Source organism: Diabrotica virgifera, chromosome 3 (genome assembly GCF_917563875.1).
Source record: "Diabrotica virgifera virgifera chromosome 3, PGI_DIABVI_V3a".
NCBI classification, from domain to species: domain Eukaryota; kingdom Metazoa; phylum Arthropoda; class Insecta; order Coleoptera; family Chrysomelidae; genus Diabrotica; species Diabrotica virgifera.
In genome coordinates this window covers 55268538-55291498 of record NC_065445.1, presented here as the reverse complement: position 1 = coordinate 55291498, position 22961 = coordinate 55268538, and the positions used below count along the sequence as shown (strand labels likewise).

At 33.4% G+C, this 22961-nt stretch overlaps 1 protein-coding gene across 1 annotated transcript in view; it reads left to right on the top strand.

Annotated features, from left to right (window-relative positions):
- Positions 1–22961, top strand: part of LOC126881076 (insulin-like growth factor 1 receptor) — a 220555-nt gene that overhangs the window by 171416 nt on the left and 26178 nt on the right. The window contains exons 5-7 of the mRNA XM_050645107.1: positions 805–1450; positions 13008–14518; positions 22435–22598. Coding sequence (XP_050501064.1) covers positions 805–1450; positions 13008–14518; positions 22435–22598 — 2321 coding nt within the window. The remainder of the gene's footprint in view (positions 1–804; positions 1451–13007; positions 14519–22434; positions 22599–22961) is intronic.

Genomic DNA, 22961 nt, shown 5'->3' with positions numbered 1-22961 from the left:
TATTTTTGTATTTTGGTTAGCATGTCAGCATCTTGTCAGCACTGATGATGATCTGTTATCAGATCGAAAACTAGTTCTGATTCTGATGTAGCCCTTTTTAGGGAATTTTAATAAATATACATTTTATAAAGGATTTTACTGGTTTTTTGTAATTTTAAATTCGTTGTTTTTTTTTCAAATCAAATAAATACCGTGCATATATACATCTTTTGCATATTTATTTGCATATTTTTCATAAATTGGTGCCTATTTTGGATAAATATTAGTGCATATTATGCGCTTATTTCTTGCAAATTCGGATGCATATCGTCACCCTAATTAGCAAAACTCGTAACTCCAAAATGTCAAATTGTTCAGGAGACGCAAAAATTTGAATTTGGAATAAATTTTGCGATTCTGTCAAAATTAATCGAACATTTTAAAATAAAATAATATACCTGATTGTGGAGAATCATTTTTAAAATTTTTTAAAATTTTGTGGAGTTACGAGGTTTGTCCCAATTAAACCAATATTAATTTGGAGTTACGAGGTTAAAAGCACACAAGCATTATAAACATAATTGGAGTTACGTGGTTTTCTGAATTCAAAAGCTGATACGGAGTTTCAAGGTTTACTTTTTCGCTTATATTTAATTTCTACATTTAGATGGAGTTACAGGATTTGGTCAAAAGACAGATAAATTAATTTACAAACAGATGGCGCATATATTCACAAATTGAGTAAAAATAGAGTTACGAGTTTTGCTAATTAGGGTGACGATATAATCCGAGCTTTAATAATTACCACTTTGTCTTTCCTTTCAGGTACCATTGGTTTCCATAACAACCCACTCCTCTGTATGTCTGAAATAGAGAAGCTCGCGAAAGCTACTGGAATAGTATTAGACCCAAATTCAAATACTGGCGTCTCACGTTCCTCCAACGGAGACAAAGCTAATTGTGTGGTAAAAGAAGTCAATGTAACCGTTGACATATACTCAAAAAATGCAACGCTCACTTGGACACCGTCCAAGGAGGAAAACGAAGCATACGTAGCATACACTTTATTCTACAAGATTGAAGAAGAGGGTAATGCATCGACTTCAACCCTTAATAGTAAAGACGTCTGTACAGTTAACGAATGGAATAGCACTTTTACTACAATGAACTCTGCAAATATTACTCATTTACAACCAAACTCCTCTTATGCTTATTACCTAATATTATACGTTTCATCAAACAATTCGAATCCACAAGGATTTCATAGTACAGTAAGACACTTTGAAACACTCCCCGATGATCCCGAAGGGTTCGATTCCCTTGAAGTTAGTGCTATCGATCATCAAAGTGTAAACCTGACCTGGGAAAAGCCGGAACAGCCCAATGGAATTCTAGCACAGTTCGTCCTATATTTTGATCAGTTGGATGATGAGTTACTCTACGAGAGGGATTACTGCAAGAATCCTAGAACGTACGTATGTATACATACAGGGTGTTTGGTAAAGAATGGGCCATAGCTTAACCTCATATTCTTGAAGTTAAAATAGGTCGATTTAAACTAATTTACCTTAGTACAAAAGTTGATAATAACCAAAATACAGGAAAGTTAAACTTTTATTTTATTTATTTTTGAATATTTCTTGACAGGCATGGGCCAACAATACGAAATTTGGTAAGTGGAGAAATGCAATTAGGGAAGCCGACCCCGCATAGGGATAAGGCAAAGAGAATGATGGATTGTTTTAGAAAAATTAAATACCAAAAATTTAACAAAACTGAGTTCGTAGAAACACGTATCATAGTATAATAGAAACATTTTTCTAATTGAAGTTTTTTTTTCAATCGAAACATTTTTTTGAAAATGTGAAAAACCGGAAAATAACAAATCGAGCACGATTTACTTACATACCAGAAATCTTGGCACGATTCGAAATGTGTGTTGCAGCAGGTGGACTACAATTCAAACCTAATATAAATAATATTATTTGTTAATAATTGCTATTTTGATTTATTTTTTCATGTAATTTCGGTTACATTTATTTTTTATAAAGGCTTTCTTGATTAATTCAACAAAAATTAAAAATAAATTGATATTTCCTTGATTACTTACGCACCCATTTATTTTTAAAAAATTTGTTGAATAGACAATGGAAGACCACAACGAAAATTATAAAAAAAATATATACAGGGTGCTATTAAAAAATTTAAAGTTAGGGGTTGTAACTAAGGGATGTGCTTTGTTTGTTGCTTATTCATTTCTTTCGGTTTTGACGGCCTAAACTCATTACTCCCATTTCTCCAATCGCCATTCCTCTTTTTATGCGATTTTGTTTATTCTATATATCCATTTTTGTCTTGTCTTTGTTCTTTTTGCTTCTACTATCCCCTTAATTAAAACGATTAAGTACTGTTATGCACTGGCGAAGCGTCCATGTAACCACTGTTACCATTGGTAACAGTTAAAAATCTTGCAAATAAATATGTATTTTATGACGATGAATAATTCCATTTATTATTTTATTTTATTTTTACCAATAGAAATATATTATTATATTATGTGTTAATAGTACCTAATTCAGTAAATAGTCAGACACACGAAAATATTGGCGAGTTTATGTGACTCAGTTGCACTTTATTATATTCTGTTACCAGTCTCATTTGTGGTGACAATGAATGGTTATCTCGCTGTCCACCGGGCGGCTCGGGATCGGCTAGTGTGAAAATTTTGAAGGAGCGATGGGCGTAAGCGCGCTGTGTATATCAGTAGGGCTGTTACCAGATTTAAATTTGCTAACAGTACCTATAATAAAAAGTGTGCGTGCAGTTCACCATGGATGAGTGTCGCTGCGTAATCGATCAACTACTTGAAAAGTAATTCTGATTGAAAAATAAAATGAGATTATTGGAAATGAAAGACCTATTTTAAACAATTTAAAAAAGGAATTTAAAAAATTAGCTCGATATTTTAAATTTAGTTGGTACAGTGAAAATCCTTGGTTATGTGGTTGCAAGAAAAATAGACTGTATTGTTGGCCATGTCTTCTGGTTTTTACAGAAAAATGGGTGGACCAGGTTCACGATTTAAATAGTTTTAGAGTTTTAAAAAAGAGACATGAAATTTCTCCGTTACCTACATGTAAGATGTATACCCAATTTGATTCAGTTTGGCAAAACAAAAATCAAAAGTTCTCTTAACCAAGCATTTAAAGCAAATATTGCTAAACATAATGAGTTTGTTAAAAAAATAGATAGGTACTCGTATATCCTTAGCTCACTTATAATAGATATGTAAATACCGTATGTTTTTGGCCGAACAAGAATTAGCGTTTCGTGGTCATTTTGAGGGCGACGGCTCTGACATTCGAGGCAATTACAGGGAATTGTTAACATTAATTGGACGGCGTTATGCAGAAAGCTACCAACTCTCAATAGTGGCAAACTGAGATAATCAAGTTTAAAGTTTTTATTGATTTAAAAAATCTGTAGGATATGTTGCTACTACTTTGTAACTTTTTTTTGACTGTGGATAAATATTTTGGTATTTTCTACATGTTTATAGTACATTGTTTACCGGGTAGGAAAAGCTTAACATTCCTGGACGACTGTGAAGATTGCTAAGTCGAGGCGCAAGCCGAGACTTAGCAACACAGAGTCCAGGAATGTGGCTTTTCCTACGAGGTAAACATACTATTTTTCCGCAAATCGTTTAAAATTCGACAGATATTGATTGATTTAAAAAAAACGCGATAATTTTATTCCCAAATAAATGGTGCTTTGAAATTCCTAATAAAATTACTTGGGTTACTATGGAAACGTATTGAGGTTGAATTGTCAAACTTGACGCTTATAAATAGAACACTAACAACTGTACGGAAATATCATTTCCTTACAGTAAGGAAATGACATTTCCTTACAGTAAGGAAGTCCTGAGTTTTTCTTCAAGAAATTTTGACAGGAATGTCAAAATTTCCTGGCGATTTGCGGAAAAATATTTTAATTGTAAATTAAAAAGAGAAATGGCAAATTTTTGTGGATTGGTAGGTTTCTGCATTTTGCAAAGTGGGAAATGAATACCAACAATATTAAATATAAACAACAGTAAAGTTAGAAAAATTATTTTTATTTACAGGAAAGTTAAGGATATGAATATTAACGTATTAATTTAATAAAATTTAATAGTAATCTACTTCATCCACTTCAAAATCTAGATCTTCAACATTGACATTGTAACCCTCAACATCTTCAGTTACATTGGCACCCTGCAAATTTTGATAAAAAGTCAATGCATCAGCAGGAATAAGGTACATCATTTCCTTTAAATTTTGTAATTTCGCCTCAGCGATAGGTTTTCCGTTAGGCCACAGTGGTATTAAATCGCTAAAGATTTCTTCGTTAGCAGTTCTACCTCGAGAAGATTTTTTGATAAGAAATTTTTTGATACGGTTGTGAAAAATCGTGTTGTATCATTAGCCGAAATAGGTCAGACTTTTCTATTTTGATTGACCTAATCTTCAACCAATTAATTTTTTCTTTATCTTCGGTCACTTTGCGATTAGTAATTTTTTTCTCAATGTTTATTACACCTAAAAAATCTTCGACGTGCATTTGGGTTACTACCAATGGTCTCTGCTTTCTACAAGAACGCACTACCTCGATATAGTCATTTGGGGTATGTAATAATGTTTAAAATCTTATGAATTGTTGTAGTACTTTATTCAATAATCATACTTTATAATTATATGTCATTGCTCTATTATCGTTACTTGACCTAACCCCTGCCATGAGGCCTCATCCCCTTGTCCTGTGTCATCGCTCTGTCAACAATCACTTCAAGTGATCTATGATCACAGGACTTTACATTTGTGAGCTATTCAGTCTCATGACATCTTTCCCTTCCTATAAAGCAGAGAACTTACAACAATAAACTCAGAATAAAATATTATAAAATACTAATACTACCTACGACTAACAATAATATTAAGTGATTACAAAACTAGTACATCTCGAAATCATTATATCGAGTTGGGGGTTTAATTACTCTTTTACCTCTGGTAGGAAACTGATTCGGTACTTCACTCTCACAGGCCATTGATGTTGAAGGTTTGTTACTCTGATTATCATCAAGATCATCTTCTAATTTAATGTGATGTTTAGGCGTATTACTAGATGGTCTCAAGTGATATTTATTTCTTCTTACCAATGTTCCATTTTCTTTCTCAATAACATATGATCTTGGCTCTTGTAAACATTGCCTGACCACAGCAGGTTTCCATTGCCCATCTTCCCTTATAACAACGTTATCGCCTTCACTTAATTCTTCTCTTGCAGCTGTATTTCTATCATAGTAGTGCTTGTACAATTTTCTTTTGTCATCCAATTTATTCTTTTCACTTGTTAGGTCTACTTGTTCTGGTAAATATTTTTCATGTAAGACTGGAAGTTTGCTTCTAAGTCTACGACTATTCAAGAGTTGTGCTGGGGACTTGTCTGATCCTAACAGTGGTGTGTTCCTATATTCTAATAAAGCTAACTGAAGATCACCACACTTTCTGAGAATATTTTTAGCTATCTGAACAGCTCGTTCCGCCTGCCCATTTGATCTAGGATATCTAGGGCTAGATGTCACAAATTTAAAATTCCATTCTCTAGAGCAGCGTTTCCCAACCGGTGGGTCGCGACCCACTAGTGGGTCGCGAGCGGATTTCAGGTGGGTCGCGGCGTGGCTCTTACAGTAGCTGAATACCGTAAATATATAACATCATGGGTGAGGGATGGGTCGCGAATATGAAAAAACATCAGAAGGTGGGTCGCCACACATTAAAGGTTGGGAACCACTGCTCTAGAGAATTCTCTACATTCCTTAGAGCCAAAAGGCATATTGTCAGATACAATTTCCAAAGGAATCCCATGAGTGGCAAACATGGTCTTAAATGATTTTATTATTGACTGGGATGTTTTGGACGGCAACAGAACAATTTCAATCCACTTTGTGAGATAATCCATTACAATTAAATAAGATGCTCCTCCGAACTCACAAATATCAGCCGCTAGCATTTGAAATGGAAGTTCTGGAATTTCTCTTAGTATTAAAGGCTCTTTAACATTACTTCTGTGATATTTCTCACAATCAACACAATTTCTAACCAAATCCACTATGTCCTTATTCATATTTGGCCAGAACAACACTTGCCTTGCTCTTTGCTGTGTCTTTGTAACTCCAAAGTGTGTTTCATGAAGAAACTTTAACATCCTAGGCCTTAAAGAATCCGGAACTATAACTCTGTCCATATAAAATATCAAATCATTCAATATGTAGATGTCATGCCTAATACTAAAATAATCTTTTACTACATAAGGTACCCTCGAAGAGCATGACGGCCACCCTTTTTCACAAAAATCTTTGATCAATTGAAGTTTTTTATCCTGTTTAGTTTCAGCTATAAATTCCTCTCTCCTTTCATCTGTTATATTTATTGTATGCACTATTTCTGTTACAAAAGCATCATCCTCTACCTTTTCCTTCACAAAATTACGAGATAACAAATCAGCTATTAGCATTTCCTTGCCTGGCATATATTCCACAGTTAAGTCATATTTTAATAATTTTACCTTCATACGTTGTAGTCTAGGAGAATCTACTTCAGCTATGCCTTTCTTCATTATCGAAATCAATGGCTTATGATCTGTGAATACCTTAACTTCTCTACCATAAATATAATTATGAAATTTAGTACAAGAAAATAGGATTGCATTTAGTTCCTTTTCAATCTGGCTAAATCTAGTTTCACAATCAGTTAAAGACCTAGAAGCAAAAGATACCGGTTTATGATTCTGCAGTAATACACATCCCACGCCATTTTGACTTGAATCTGTTTGAATTATTATTGACTTATTTTCATCAAAATTTGCAAGAACTGGTGGTGAGCAAATTAACTTTTTTATTAAATTTAATGCGTCTGTGTGACTTTTAGTCCACACCCAAAGTGTATTCTTTTTTAACAATTCTCTTAATGGGGCTGATACATCCGATAAGTTTGGTATAAAACTGCGATGATAATTGATCATGCCCAATATTTTTTGTAACTCTTTTTTATTATTGGGTTCTTTTAAATTAATAATAGCTTTTATTTTATCTAAGTCAGGTCTCATACCATTTTTATCAAATGTATTTCCCAAATATTTTACTTCAGACATTCTATATTGTATCTTATTAGAATTAAATTTTACCCCAATATTTCTAGCACGTTCCAATACTTCATTAAGGATTCTATCATGTTCTTTAAGACTATCAGCAAATATCAAAAGATCATCAAAATATATAAGACAGCCCTCAATATCACCAAAATTCTCTAAGTTAATTCTTTGAAAAAATTCGGGGGCAATATTTAGTCCAAATGGAAGTCTATCAAATTTCCAAATTCCAAAGGGAGTTCCAAATGCACAAACTCTACTGGACTCCTCATCTAGCTGAACTTGATAGAATCCCTCTTTAAAGTCTAAAACAGAAAAATAGCATTTGTTTTTTAACTTATTGCATATCTCTTCAATAGTAGGTATTAAGCAATATTCCTTTTCAAGCGCTTGGTTTAAATCTTTAGGATCCAAACAGATTCTTAACGTTTTATCAGGCTTTTCAACGATAACTAAATTGCTCAACCACTCAGTAGGACCCTCACATTTAGATATGATGCCACGTTTTTCTAAATCTAAAAGTGTGTTTTCTAATCTTTTTTTAATGGCTAAAGGGACCCTTCGTGGTGGTTTAGCTACAGGAACACAATTATCTTTAAGTTTTAGTTTACATTTTTGAGGACATTTGCCTAATCCAATGAATACATCACTATTTTGTTTAATAAAGGCACTTTTTGTTATGTTTAAATCTATGTTATCTACTCTTCGTATCAAATCTAAATCTAAGCATGATTTTAACCCTAAAATTGGTGTAAGGCTATCTTTAACTACAACAAATTCTAATAAATAATCAATATTTTTATATTTACAGACAAGTTTTATTGTACCAATAGGAACGACCTTAAAACCACCATATGTTTCAAGTATGACTTTAGTTTCTTTTAAATCATTAATTTTGCAAACTTTTTGAACAAAACCATTAGGCAAAATGTTAACCTGTGCCCCTGTATCTATTTTAAAAGGTATATCAACATTACTAATTTTTAAATTTTCGATCCAGTCTTTATTATTTTTATTCTTGATTTCATTAACAGTGATTGATGATATCATAAAATCACCTACCTCGTTATTTTCACTTTCTTCCACTTGTACTTCTCTCACTAACCTGCTATGATAACACACTTTATCGAAATGGTTATTTTTACCGCACTTTCTGCACTTTTTTCCATATGCTGGACACCTCCTTGGCCCATGGACTCTCCCACAGTTTCTGCAGCTATATTCATCTCTAGAATTTGCACTCCTGAATGTTTGGACTGAATTTTGCCCCTGCTTGGCTTTACTCCCAATTGATTCAATTTTAACCTTCTCCAAGCTGTTCTGAACTTCTTTTATTTGAGCTTGGGATATTTCATGCATTTTACATATTTCAATAGCTTTAGCCAGATCTAAATTAATGGTCTTTAACATGTTTTGTTGTGCATCCTTACTATTAGTGCCTAATACTATTCTATCTCTTACCATTGAAGATGCTTCTGCTCCAAACTCACAATTTTTTACTTTGTTTTTTAAATCTGTTAAAAAGTGGTCAAACGGCTCTCTTTCTTCTTGAATGCGGTTGTAAAACACATATCTTTCATAGACCACGTTTTTTCTAGGCGTGACATAAGACTCAAATGCTTCCAATACATCTGCTAGCTTGCCTTTTTGGGCCTCCGTTAATTCCAAAGTGTTATAGATTTCAATGCCTTCTTCTCCAATTAGATTGAGTAAAATTGCTACCTTAACGTCATCACTTTTACCACTTTTTCCAGAGGCCATCAGATATATTTCAAAACTTTGTCTGAATCTTTTAAAATTTTCGGCCACATTTCCTTCAAATGACAATGTATTTGGTAACCTCACTTCCATGATTTTGGTTTATTTTCCACTAGACTGCGCCATGTAATAATGTTTAAAATCTTATGAATTGTTGTAGTACTTTATTCAATAATCATACTTTATAATTATATGTCATTGCTCTATTATCGTTACTTGACCTAACCCCTGCCATGAGGCCTCATCCCCTTGTCCTGTGTCATCGCTCTGTCAACAATCACTTCAAGTGATCTATGATCACAGGACTTTACATTTGTGAGCTATTCAGTCTCATGACAGGGTATATAATATTTGCTGTCGTTTAAGAGCCGACTCAATATCACTGAAATCAGTGTCGTTGGGCAAAAAACTATGACCAGAACAAAGATATTTTACGGTAATGCTTTCTAGGTTTGTGCGTGTCCCATGCAAAATTTATTTAAGCATAAGTATTAACTTAATATTTCTTGTCTTTTTTGCCAGAGTAGCCTTACCCTCTTCTACAATCATTTCCTCAGAAAATTTGTCGCATTTAGTAAGTGTAGCAACTGACAGGTGTGAGAGTTGTTGAAACATCATAATAACTTGGAGGCAGTAAGTGTGTTCTCAGATGTGCTAATTTGGACGGCAACAATTGGTGGATTTGGTCCTACTACGGCTTTCTCATTACATTCATAAAATATTTTATCTAAAATAAACATATTTTATTAATGCGAAAGTGCTGACGCATGTTATGATACATAATACCGATCGTAATGGACCCAGGCCCCATAAACAAAACCAAAAATATTTACATATTTAAGTACCTAAGTTAACAATTTGATTACCTAATGTATTTAGTCTAGTTTGTTTAGTTACAATCCGTCAGTAAGCTTTTGTACCAAAATTTGGAGGATAAAAATTAAATATTATAATAATACAAGATACTTGCCTGAATCTTCCTGTATTGCAAGAGCAGCCTTTAAAATCCTAACACTTCGATTACTGTACATTATGCTAAATAAAAAGTGTACTTTCAACCACTTTTCCACTGTATTCAAAGTTCTTTTTAACTATCTAGACAATCTAGAATCTAGACCACTACTAAAACACATTAAACACGCCGGTAATCCGGTAAACCACACGCAAAACAATACATAAAATTATTAGGTTAGGTTATTATAACTGTAGAGTTATAGAGCCCAATATTTGCAGAAAGCTACCAACCCACTTGGATGCAAGTGGCGCTTTATTAAAATTCTACCAAGTGGGTTGGAAGGTTTCTGTAAATTAAAAGTATACTACCAAGTGGGTTGGTAGGTTTCTGCAAATTAGAATATCAGATAAATTTAATATGTGCATTTTTATAGTTTTATAGGTTACATATTAATCTAGAGGTGGTAGGTTTTTACAGAATGCAGAACTCGTATTTTGTTGTCCAAATATGCATCCAACCCAATATCTGACATATTGAGGGTTGGTAGCTTTCTGCATAAAGCCGTCCAATTGCCAAAAAAGATCAAAAATTTTGCCAACATCTAGAAACATCAACTGTTTTTTCGAGAGTTTCAAGTGATATACAAAATGATATTATTGAAGCTATATGTATATACATTTAGCCATATCTTAATTTTTTTAAATAAGATTTTTTGCATCTGGTTTTGGTAACACTTTAGAAAAAGTCACGCGTCGCCACTGCTGTTATGTCTTTTGTAATCGATTTTGGTTTTTGAATTAACGGGCCCATTTATAACTTGGGCCCACACTTAAAAAAAATATATTACCTCCCTCATGAGACTTAAAAATTTTTCGCACAATATTACCTTCTTCTTCTTCAAGTGCCAACTCCGCGACGGAGGTCGGCAATCATAATAGCTATTCGGACTTTGGAGAAGGCTGCTCTGAAAAGTTCATTTGCTCCTTTTTCCTTGAATCTTTCCCTGCATAATGAGTTGAAGCAAGTTGTAGGTAACAATATTACCAGTTAATTGTAAATATTTTTATCAAACAATCCTGCAAAAAAATAATTATTTACTTATCTTTAATATTAGTCGAGGAAATGAAACTGAAAAAATGGCAAAATCTCGCAATTTTTTCGTACAGCATCGATTTGTACAAAAATTTGGGATTAGGTTCATTTCACCCTCTAGTTCATTTTCTATATTGAGCCGTTGTACGCTTTTGGTTTTTTAAGGGTGAAAACTACCCCTAATTGTAAAAAATTATAAAATAACACTTTAAACTTTAATATTGTCAACATTTGGTTCTTATTAGTTACATAATGACTGTTTTATGCTTTAAGATATAATATCATAATATTTCAACCCTTACAACCACCCTTGTTGGAGCTATATATAAAAAAATGAATGAAAGAATCATTTCGGCTTGCATCGATTTACATAAAAATTTGAGATTAGGATCATCTCACCCTGTACTTTATATTCTATATTCTATATCATGCTCAAGGGCGTTGATTATTTTTAGGGGTGTAAACTACCCCTTATTTTCAAAAATTACATACAAACATTGTAAACTTTAATATGGGTAAAATTTGGTTTTGATTGGTTAAATAATTATTGTTTTATGCTCTGCTAAAGGATATAGTATATTTCAACCCTTAAAAACCACCCTTAATAACATTGAAATTTTTATAAGTAGATAATTTAATAGATCTATACAGAAAAAAAGTAGAATTAAAGAATTACCAAAACATCTATTTACAGAAAAATACGAATTTACAAATATGTACAAATACAAATACAAATAGTTTTTAGTCATCTTCCAGTATACGAACTAGTTCTGTGGTATTATATACATTGAAAATGCTCTATAAGCGGACTACTCTATATTTTTCGAAAAAAAAAATCGTTTTATAAACATAGCTCCTTTATTTTTGGCGATAAAAGTTTTTTCAAAAATCGTTTTGTAGAATTTTTAAAGAGCTATAAGACTTTGTAAATTAAATTCCGTAAGATCCCTTAGTTTTTAATTGGGGTGGGTTTAAAGGGCTCGATAAGGGGGTGTTTGCTCGTAAATAGAGGTTTTAAATAGCTATATCTCGCTAACTGTTCACTGTAATGAAAATCTATGTATAAGGAAATTTTAGTTATGAAAAAAGCTACAATTTAGTAGCCTATCATTTTTTTCGTATCTCTAGTATTTTCGGAGATACTTTGAAGAAAATGGTGAAAAATACGAAATTGCAAAAAATCAATTTTCCTTTAAACTCCAATTTTTCTAAAATTAAGCCTTTTAAATGGGTAAATCTTCTTAGGTGTATTGATAATACAAATATAAAAAGAACTACAGAAAGGTAAAGACCAATTTTTAATTAGGAGGGTAGTTAGGGGGTTGTTTTCACTGATTTTTTCATAAAGAAAAGCAGGTACGGACCTTTTTTTTTATTAAAAGTCACTTAATTTTTATGCTAGAAACTTTTTGTTTTTTTCTTTTGAAAGGTCTAATTGTGTCATTGAAAAAAGATTCTTTAAGTTTTCCTCGAAAAATGCAAAGTTTCCCCGTTATTTGGCTTTGAATATTTCAAATTATAAATTTGACGAAAAAAGCTAACCTTTAACATGCCGTATCTCGCTTTGTATTGGTCGTAAAAATATTACAGAAAAATAATTTGGTTTGTGTTACTGAAAGACACAATTTCGATAGCTACAGTTTTTTTGATTAAATGCATATTTTTCGAGTTATTCTCAAAAAACTCTCTAAAAAAGTGGATTTTTTCGTCGAAAAATTGTTACTTTCAACCGTGAATAACTCGAGAAATTTTAGTTTTACGAAAAAAATGTAAAAAACATTTTTTTCTTAGAATTACGTTTTACATCGATTTGGTTTTAGCGTACAGCGGCATGATATAGAAAATGATCCTTGGACTATTCCCTACCTTCTGTGAAAATTTCAAGTAAATCCATGCTGGACGAAAAAATTGCGAGCCAAAATGCTTCATTTCCTCGACTATATATCCACAAATTATTTTTTGTGGAAATAATAAAAACAAAAGTTCAACAGTAATATCTAATTTTATTCTTACGTATTATTTTTCATTTTAGTAAAGCTGGTGAAAGGATTGACCATGTAGATAAGGGATCAGGCTTTAACATGGATAAAGGATATAATGGATCAGTTTTAGACAAAAGTGCCGAAGATTGCTCATGTACAACACCTAGTAATGATAAAATCGAGTCCGAGTTTAAATACAAAGATTTAAAATCCGATATTTGCCATGCTTTTGACTGTAAGAACATGGAGTACACTACGATTGATGAAGAAAAGATTAGAAAAAGAAACAGTGATAAGCATATCATAATTCCAGCAACTGAAACGTCTTTTAACATAACTAATCTTCGTCCTTTTACCCTGTATATATTTTATTTTTCTGCCTGCAATTTTCCCATCGAACAACACCATTGTAGCGGCGTTATACAACGGTTTATCAGAACCAAGAAAAAACCCAACGCCGATGACGTAACAATAATGAACGTGGAACAACAAGGGGACGATTCCCTAAAAGTTACTTGGAGAGAACCTGTAAGTCCTAATTCTGGAATTATCGCTTATAGGATATCTTTAACTTATGCTAATACTGTGAACCCTTATTGTGAGCCCATAAGTCGCAACAAAAGACATTTAAGTACACATTCCAAAGTTTTTAACGGCCTCAGGCCTGGCGAATATACTGTTTCTGTAAGGGCAGAATCTTTAGCAGGGGAATCGGATAATAGCAAAGTCCAAAAAATAGAAATAACGTCGGCGAGTAAACACGTAATTCTAATAGTGGTTTCTGTTATATGTTCTATATTTCTCATTGCTATCTTTGGTGTTTATATATACTTGAAGAAATTCAGAGGATCCCACTTAGATCCTCTCATCCCTACTATTAATCCAGACTATGCAGGATTTTGGTACGAGCAAGATGAATGGGAGATTGAAAGAAGAAACATTGAGGTTATGAGAGAATTAGGCCACGGTACATTCGGTACTGTGTTCCAAGGTATAATAAAATCTAAAAATAACATGCCTTGCGCGATAAAGACTGTTAACGAAACGTTAAGTCTATACGATAAAATGAAATTTCTAAATGAAGCTTCAGTCATGAAGTCCTTCAGCGACTGTTATCATGTAGTTAAATTATTAGGAGTAGTGTCAGTAAATCACCCCCCTCTCGTTGTGATGGAACTAATGGAGAGGGGCGATTTAAAGTCGTGTTTAAGAAGAATTAGAGATTCGTCTCAAAACCTTACATCAAACGAAATATACCGTATGGCTGTAGAAATAGCGGACGGTATGGCCTACCTAGCTGCCAAGAAGTTTATCCATAGAGATTTAGCTGCTAGAAATTGTATGGTAGCTGCTGACAGAACTGTTAAAGTGGGTGATTTCGGTATGGCTAGGGACGTTTATGAGACTGATTATTATAGGAAAGATACCAAAGGTTTGTTACCCGTCCGATGGATGGCTCCTGAAAGTTTAGCTGATGGAGTATTCACCACAGACTCTGATGTCTGGAGTTTTGGAGTAGTTTTGTGGGAGATCGCAACGCTTGCTGAACAACCCTATCAAGGTAAGTAACACACGTTAAGTCCAGTTTTCTTCACAAAAACTTATATATTACGATACGAGTCTATAACTTAAATACTAGACCCTAAAAGAAAACGCACGAGCACTATGCCGTCACTTTTTAGTGACACATGCGTCGACAGTGGCGCATCAAACTTTCCACTTACATGGAGATACCTTCCCTTGCACCTAGAATTCTTTTTTTTTTTCATTTTTTTTAACTTCTGTGTGATTAAAAGACTCGGCACAGTTTTAACTCAACACGCCCGTTCCCGCTCACCACACCATCAGAAACGTTATTTTTCGTTTTTATATTTGTAGGTAGGATGCAATCAATTTTAAGGTTTCAAAAAATTCACACGCATAGTTGAGGCTCTTACAAAATATTTCTATTTTTTTATAGACCCGTAGGTTGAATGATGGTTGAATGTACCTACATAACCTCAAAAAAAAAAATTTTTGGAAAAAGCTCTTTTGAGGTTGCCGCAGGTCTTTTTTTTATTTTGTGTATTTTATCAAACACTATATTTTCCATTTTTCAGATTTTTCCTAAGGTTTGCCACCTTTAAAAATCCGAAAAACTTATTTTTTTAGGGGGTTTTTGGGGGTTTGAGTGTGTTACTCATATTTTTGAATGTTCTAAAGGACTGAGTTACTTTAATTTGCAAATAACGAGGAGGAGGAGGGGTTAATGGGTTAAAATTGCACTGTCTTATTTTTTAGTCACATAGAATTTAAAAAAAAAATAAAAAAAATTGAATTCTGTGAGTAAGGGGAGTACCTACCCTTTAATTTATTTATCTCGCCCAGTGGAACGTTTGATGCGCCACTGTCGACGCCTGTGCCACTAAAAAATGAGGGAATAGTGCTTATACGTTTTCTTTTAGGTTCTAATATACACTGGGGTGCAAAATTAACCGGACACCTTAAGCGCCGGACTCCACTTACCATTTTGTAGTCGCGCGGTTGTTTTGTCGCGAAGATTGAACACATTGTTTCAAATACAAGTCAATTCACGATTATTTAGTCGCAAATGGATTGACTTGTATTTGAAACAATATGTTCGATTTTCGCGACTACAAATCGCAAGTGGAGTCCGGCGCTAAAGATGGGTCATTTTTGATGTCTCGAATTTCCTAAACCTGTTGTCCGATTTAAATGATCTTTTAATATTATGTCCTAAGTGATCTTCTAATATAGCCTTATTCTTTAACAATATCGCTGTAATAGCATTGTTGCTAAAGAGTTTAATTTTCATTGTATACCGGGTGTACCAATCAAACTGTATTTTTTCTCAAAGTTCGCATTACTCTGTGGAATATTCTAGCATTTATAAAATACTGAAATTAAAATCCAACTATAGCCTAATGTTTTCTCAACATTTTGGTTTTTGATTGATTCGCTTACATTAGACCATAAAAAAGCTAGGTACTTTAACAATTAGCCATGTTTTCATCAATACAGGGTGTTTTTAAATAAGTATGGCAAACTTTAAGGGGCAATTCTGCATGAAAACGCAGTGACAGTTTGCTTTATAAACCTATGTCCGCAAATGCTTCGTTTCCGAGATAGGAGGTGTTGGAATTTTTCTTACAAACTGACGATTTATTTATTGTTTTAAAACCGGTTGAGATATGCAAATGAAATTTGGTGGGTTTTAAGACGTAGTTATTGCACATTTCTTGACATACAATTAAGAATTTAATATTCACCATTTGCGCGCATACGGGTAATATGACGGCTCATATTTAGAGCGTTTTCGAAAGGATAAAGTAGATTGTGTGTGTCGGTTCATCTCTATGGATGAGAACTGAGTCTATCATCATGACCCGATTTTCAGAAAAAAATCCTTTTTTATTAGGACAATGCACCGTGTTACAACAGCATTTTAACAATAGGTACAATCCATGAATTGTTGTTCGAATGTTGAAAGTTCGAATTGTTGGATCGTCCACAGTATTCATCAGATATGGTCCCAAACGCCATCTGTTTCAATGCCTAAAAAAATTCATGCATAGAAAGCGTTTTTCTTCAAATTATGAGGTCATAACAGCTGTGGAAACATATTTTGCAGCCCTTCCATATTCTCACTTCAGGGAGACTATACTGATTAATAAAGTGTATTTGAAACTTATTGAACAGCCTAGTATATTAATATTACAATTAACTGTCAGCACGTGTTTTGTTTCTTGTCACAACCCGCAATCAGTTCGCGATTATAAACAACACAACGATCAAACACACACACACACAATTTTCGAGACTAAATTACTTCCTATTAAAACTAATTGTTTTGCGCTGATGTCAAATTAGATCTGGCATCGTTTTGCTAGTAAATCAACACGTTATCAACATTTTACGTGTAGGTATATTTTGTCGAGGTATTATTAGGCATTAGAATCGATTTGTCATTGGCTAAGTGCCACCGTTCTTTAAATCCCTATTATTAAAATTCTAATATGAAAATATTTGAATCTATGAATTTTCATAGTAAGAACTTGTAACTGATAGCTCTGTTAGGTTCGATGCACACTTGCGTCAAGTCGCGTGCACGCTGTGGGGCACTACACACTCGAGCTGAGCGCGGCGTGCAAGCTACTTGCAAGCGGCGCACAGTGGTGAATTTCGCCGAAAACCTGGCCAAAACGTAAAAATCTAAGTTTATAGGTATACCCTGAGAAATTTTATATGAACCTTGCTCTGTAGGTTTTTGAGAATCATAAACGGCCGTTAAGGGTAGAACAATACAAGCAGATCATGCATGGGCGCCCATCTAAAAATTTTTTAGGGGAGGGGCCAGGCGTGAAGATGTTGCACATTGCATTTTGTATACTTTTGATGACAATAATATATTATTATAGTTTTAAGCAACAGAGAAGCTAGGGGGCCGTGGCCATGCCCATGGACATGGGCGCCTATGAGATCGTATATTTATATTAGTGTAAACTTGTGATTGAACGACAGTGGACCAAATAAAAATTATGTGTGTTATACAATAATATTGGGGCATTGTTTGGTTTTCATTTAGAACTATAGACGTGTATTATTTTGTTAGTTTATAGTGGATGCTATGTCTGGAGGTAAGTGGAGTATTTTAATATACTTTTTAGCCTTTTTTCTTCGTAAAATAGACTTAATTTACAGCATGTTTGCAAATTGGCAAGAATTTTCAATCGTTTTAAGTTTTCCAAGTTTTAACAAGGGAAAAGTAAAAAAATGTACTCTGCTCAGTAAATATATTTTGTTTAATAAATAGTTAAAAATGTATATAAATATTCCTCAAAAAATCATCTGCAGCCAAATGCATCCTTAGCGGAATTTTTTATTTTAAAAAATATAACATGCAGGAGGATTTGTACATGAAAAGACTTTAATGTTATATGGTCAGTTAATAAAGTAAGAACAAAATATGAAGCATCTGATCCAGTAAATTTACAGTTTTTTTACACAAGAGCCGTAGTTTTTTGTTATTTTTTTGCTTTCTTCTTCTTTATCTTAATCTTTAAGTCCTTTTACTCTTATGTATAATCCTGTTTTTGCTTCCTTACTTTTATATTTTTTAATAATTTTCGGATCCATTTACAAAACAATTAAGATGTATTAAGAGTTGACCTACCTGTTTTTGGCTTCTTAATATAAAGTATCGTTTATGCATTTTATTTTTAAAAAAAGGCAAAATTTTTGGACACGACCAAAATTATTAAAAAAATATAAAAATAAGAAAGCAAAAAGATAGACCTATACATAAAGGTAAAATGACTTAAAGATTAAAAAAAGAAGAAGAAAGCAAAAAAATTACAAAAAACTGCAGTTCTTGTGTAAAAAAAACTGTAAATTTTCTGGATCAACTGCTTCATATTTTGTTCTTACTTTATTAACTGACCATAACATTAAAGTCTCTTAATGTAGAAATTCTCCAGCATGTTACAGTTTTTTAAAATGAAGAATTCCGCTAAGTTTGCAACTTGTTGTAGATGATTTTTTGAGGAATATTTATATACATATTGAATTATTTATTAAGCAAAAAATCTTTGCTGACCAAAGCTGACTTTTTTACTTTTCCCATTTTAAAACTTGGTAAACAGAAAACGATTGAAGATTCTTGCCATCATTTTGTAAATATGTTGTAAATAAAGTTTATGTTAGGAAAAAGAATCTAAAAAGTATATTGAAATACTCTACTTACCTCAAGAAATAGCATCCACTATAAAATAACAAAATAATACACGTCTATAGTTTTAAACGAAAACCTAACAATGCTTCAATTGTATAAAACACTTTAATTTTATTCGGTCCGCTTTCGTTCAATCCCAATTTTACACTAATATAAATATGTGATATGCTTGTACTGTTCTACCCTCAACGGCCGTTTATGATCCTCCGAAACCTACAGAGCAAGATTCATATAAAATTTCTCGGAATATATAAACTTAAATTTTTGCATTTTGGCCAGGTTTTCGGCAAAATTCACCACTGTGCGGCGTGGGCCGAGCACTGTGGGTTTGCGCACGCTTTGGCTCTTTTGTTTACGTCATTTGCTCTTTATCTTAACGTCGCTTGGAGGACATTGAATAGTTTGCTTGCTTTTATCCATCCCATTCGACCACTTTTTACAGCCTCAATAGCAGTCTGCATTTCTGCTTCATCCCACGATTGTCTGGTTGATGTTCTCTCGCGTTTACCTACCATAATGTAACTAAAAAAGAAAACAAAAATGATAGATACACTTATTTCCTAGCGTTGGTTTCACTTTAAAACAAATAGTATTTTCCAGTTAAAACTAAATAATTTTCAGCAGAACACATTAAAACTTTGACACCAGTAAACATAATTTTTGAGGTTAACTTTGATGTATCATAAATACAAAAAGAACAATATCGTCGTCAATATCGTTATTAACGATATTGTTCTTTTTGCTGACAGCATCGATGATGCAGTATCGCAACTGGATAAACTATACCTAGCCTCCTTACAAGTTGGATTAAAAATCAACCATACAAAAACGCAAATCATGACAAATCTTGTGTTAAGGGAAAAGATTTCAGTAAATGGCATGCCTATTGAAGAGTACTTAGGGCATGAGATACGCATAGGAAGAGATAATCAAACGTGCCAACTAAGCCGCCGCATAGGACTCACTTGGGTGGCATTCGGAAAGCTGAGCTATGTCCTTAAGTCAGAACTACCTATAGTCCAGTCGGGTTAGACGAATAACAGGCCTAACCTTGCATTTGGAGCTGCCCCAAATTTTATTTTTCTTATCTTTAGGGGGGATCAATAGTGGTGTAAATTTAAAATCTCGACTGAATTCCGCCGTTGCGTTAGCTGCCATCTTGATTTTAAACGAGAACCGTTTTTGCTCAATATCTCGGCCATTTTCAACTTTTTGACAAAAAGTATAAGGACAAAAATTGTTGAAAATGTGATTTTCTAGAATTTCTATTCTTACAATTTTTTCGTGCGGTCGATATTTTCCGAGTTATGGCGGAAAATAGTGACAGTTAGAGCATAATTATTGAATTATCTCGTTTATTATTAGTTTTACAACAAAAATGTTTCTGTACAAATATAAAGAGAATTAAATTCTACACAATTTTGATCTCTTTCAGTTTTTTGCTAAAATGAATATTTAAGGTTGCACGTATGCGGTAATGGCGCGAGCGTAAGACCTGATTGAATTTATAGCAATTGTTTTTGTTCACTATCTACGCCATTTTCAACTAAAATTGATCCAAATATGATTTATTACAATTTCTTTTTAACAATTTTTTTCATGCGGTTGATATTTTCCGTGTTAAGTGGGAAAATAGTAAAAAGTGGTGGGGAGCATAATTATTGAATTGAATCTTGTATTCGAGCTGCCCCAAATTTTGTAATTCTATCCTTTAGGGGAGATCAGTAGTAGTGTAAATTTAAAATCTCGACTGAATTCCGAGGTTGCATTAGCCGCCATTTTGATTTTAAAGGAGAACCGTTGTTGCTTAATATCTCCGCCATTTTCAACTTTTCGACAAAAACGGTAGGAACTAAAATTGTTGGAAATACAATTTCCTACAATTTATTTTGCACAATTTTTTTATGCGATCAATATTCTCCGAGTTAAAGGGGAAAATAGTGGAAGCGGAGGGGAATCATAATTATTGAGTTGCCTCATTTAATATTAACTTTACGACATAATTGTACATAAACAAAAATAAAGAGAATTATATTTTATACAATTTTTGAAACTTCCAATGAAACACCAACCAAACTAAGTACATAAAAGACATAAATATTAACTTATATGCATTAAGTTCACTTAATTTTATTAACTAACGGGTTTTATTGGTTGAATTTGTCTGTCGATATTTTAAGTTTCATGTCAGCTAATATATTTTAATATTTCAATAATTTTTTTTAAATTTTAGACCCTGTTGGGGGGAATTTCCCCATTCCCCGCCCCCTCGAAGACCCGCCACTGTTTCTTTCGAAAAATTGTAGTAAATCGCAATTTCAACAATTTCAGTCCTTACACTTTTTGTCGAAAAGTTGAAACTGGCGGAGATATTGAACAAAAACAATTGCTATAAAATCAATCAGGTCTTACGCTCGCACCTTTACCGCATACGGACTACCTTAAATATTGATTTTATCAAAAAAATGAAAGAGATCAAAATTGTACAAAATTTAATTCTCTTCATTTTTGTGTAGGTACATATTTGTTATAAAACTAATAATAAACGAGATAATTCAATAATTCAGTAATTATGCTCTAACTGTCACTATTTTCTCCCCATAACTCGGAAATTATCGACCGCACGAAAACAATTATAATGAACGAAATTATATTAAATCTCATTTCTAACAATTTTAGTTTACACACTTTTTGTCAAGAAGTTGAAAATGGCGGAGATATTGAGCAAAAACGGTTCTTGTTTAAAATCAAGATGGCGGCTAATGCAACGGTGGAATTCAGTCGAGATTTTAAATTTATACTACTATTGACCCCTCCTAAGAATTAGAAAAATAAAATTTGGGGCAGCTCGTAATGCAAGGTCAAATGCTATCCCGACTGGGCTACTATGTGTCTCAAAAGAAAAGTCTTTGATCAATGTGTGTTGCCAGTACTTACCTATGGTGCAGAAACTTTAACAATAACCAAGAAAGTAAGAAATAAAATTTGTGTTACTCAAAGAGCCATGGAACGCTCAATGTTAGGCATTTCTCGTCGGGATCGAATTACGAACAGGGAGATAAGACGGAGAACAGGAGTGACGGATGCCATAGAAAGAATTATGACCCTAAAGTGGAACTGGGCTGGACACATAGCTAGAATGTCGGATAACAGATGGACACAGCGAATAATACACTGGAGACCAAGACAAGAAGCATATCGAAGTAGAGGTCGTCCGCCAACCAGATGGTCTGATGACATCAAACGGATCGACAGAAACTGGATGCAGACAGCACAGGACAGAAATGCATGGAGAAGACTGAGGGAGACCTATATCCAGCAGTGGATAGATCCGGGTTGAATGATGATGATAAAACCACATAAAACCGTACCTGTTCACTAGATGGTGCAAGTAGTTTTGAAATAAGTAACTGTATGTGTATGTGCCATTTTTTTGTATATTTTGTCCCATTTCAGTCAAAGAGTTAAACTGTAGCCCCCTTCTTACATAAAATATGTCGATCTAGCCGCTTCTGTACCCAGCATCTTTCGACAACCTAGAGTTGGCGAAAAAAAAATTCGTGTCAAGATTAGGAAATCTCGTAAAATTGGTAAAAATCATATTTTGTCCCATTTGAGTCATGCTATGTCATTTTAGGATACCTTCCCATTTTACTTTGAAAGCAATAATGTTATAATAGTTACATCCAGTTACATGTGTGTTTATTACACATTGGTTTGGTATTAATTATTGGTTTGCCTTTTAGGTTATTCCAATGGACAAGTATTACAATTTGTGATATCCAAAGGCCGCCTAACACGACCTGAAGAATGCTCGGATTTCCTTTACGAGCTTATGAGGAAGTGCTGGTCATGGCGACCTAAGGACCGACCATCCTTTTGGGACCTAGTCGACCTTTTGGAAGATAGAGTAAGTATTTTAAATAATATACAAGTGCTTAAAAAGTAGATACTTATTTTTTGCTTCGCTGACAATTGTTAAATATTGACCCTTAAGTATTATAACTTCACACAGCGAGACAATGTTATACATTGGTATATCACAAGTATAGTAGGCGCAACTAGAAAACAAAAACAAAAATGAAACTATGTGATGGGTAGCTCTGTTAAACCACAGACTAAGTAAAGTAAACCACATGTTTAATTTGAAAAAAATATATATTGTTGTAACCCAATAAAATAAAAATATCAAATTAATATTGAATCTTCAACGCAGATTTGAATAATGGACACGCGCCAACTCGTAACTTTTAATGACAAACATTTTCAAATC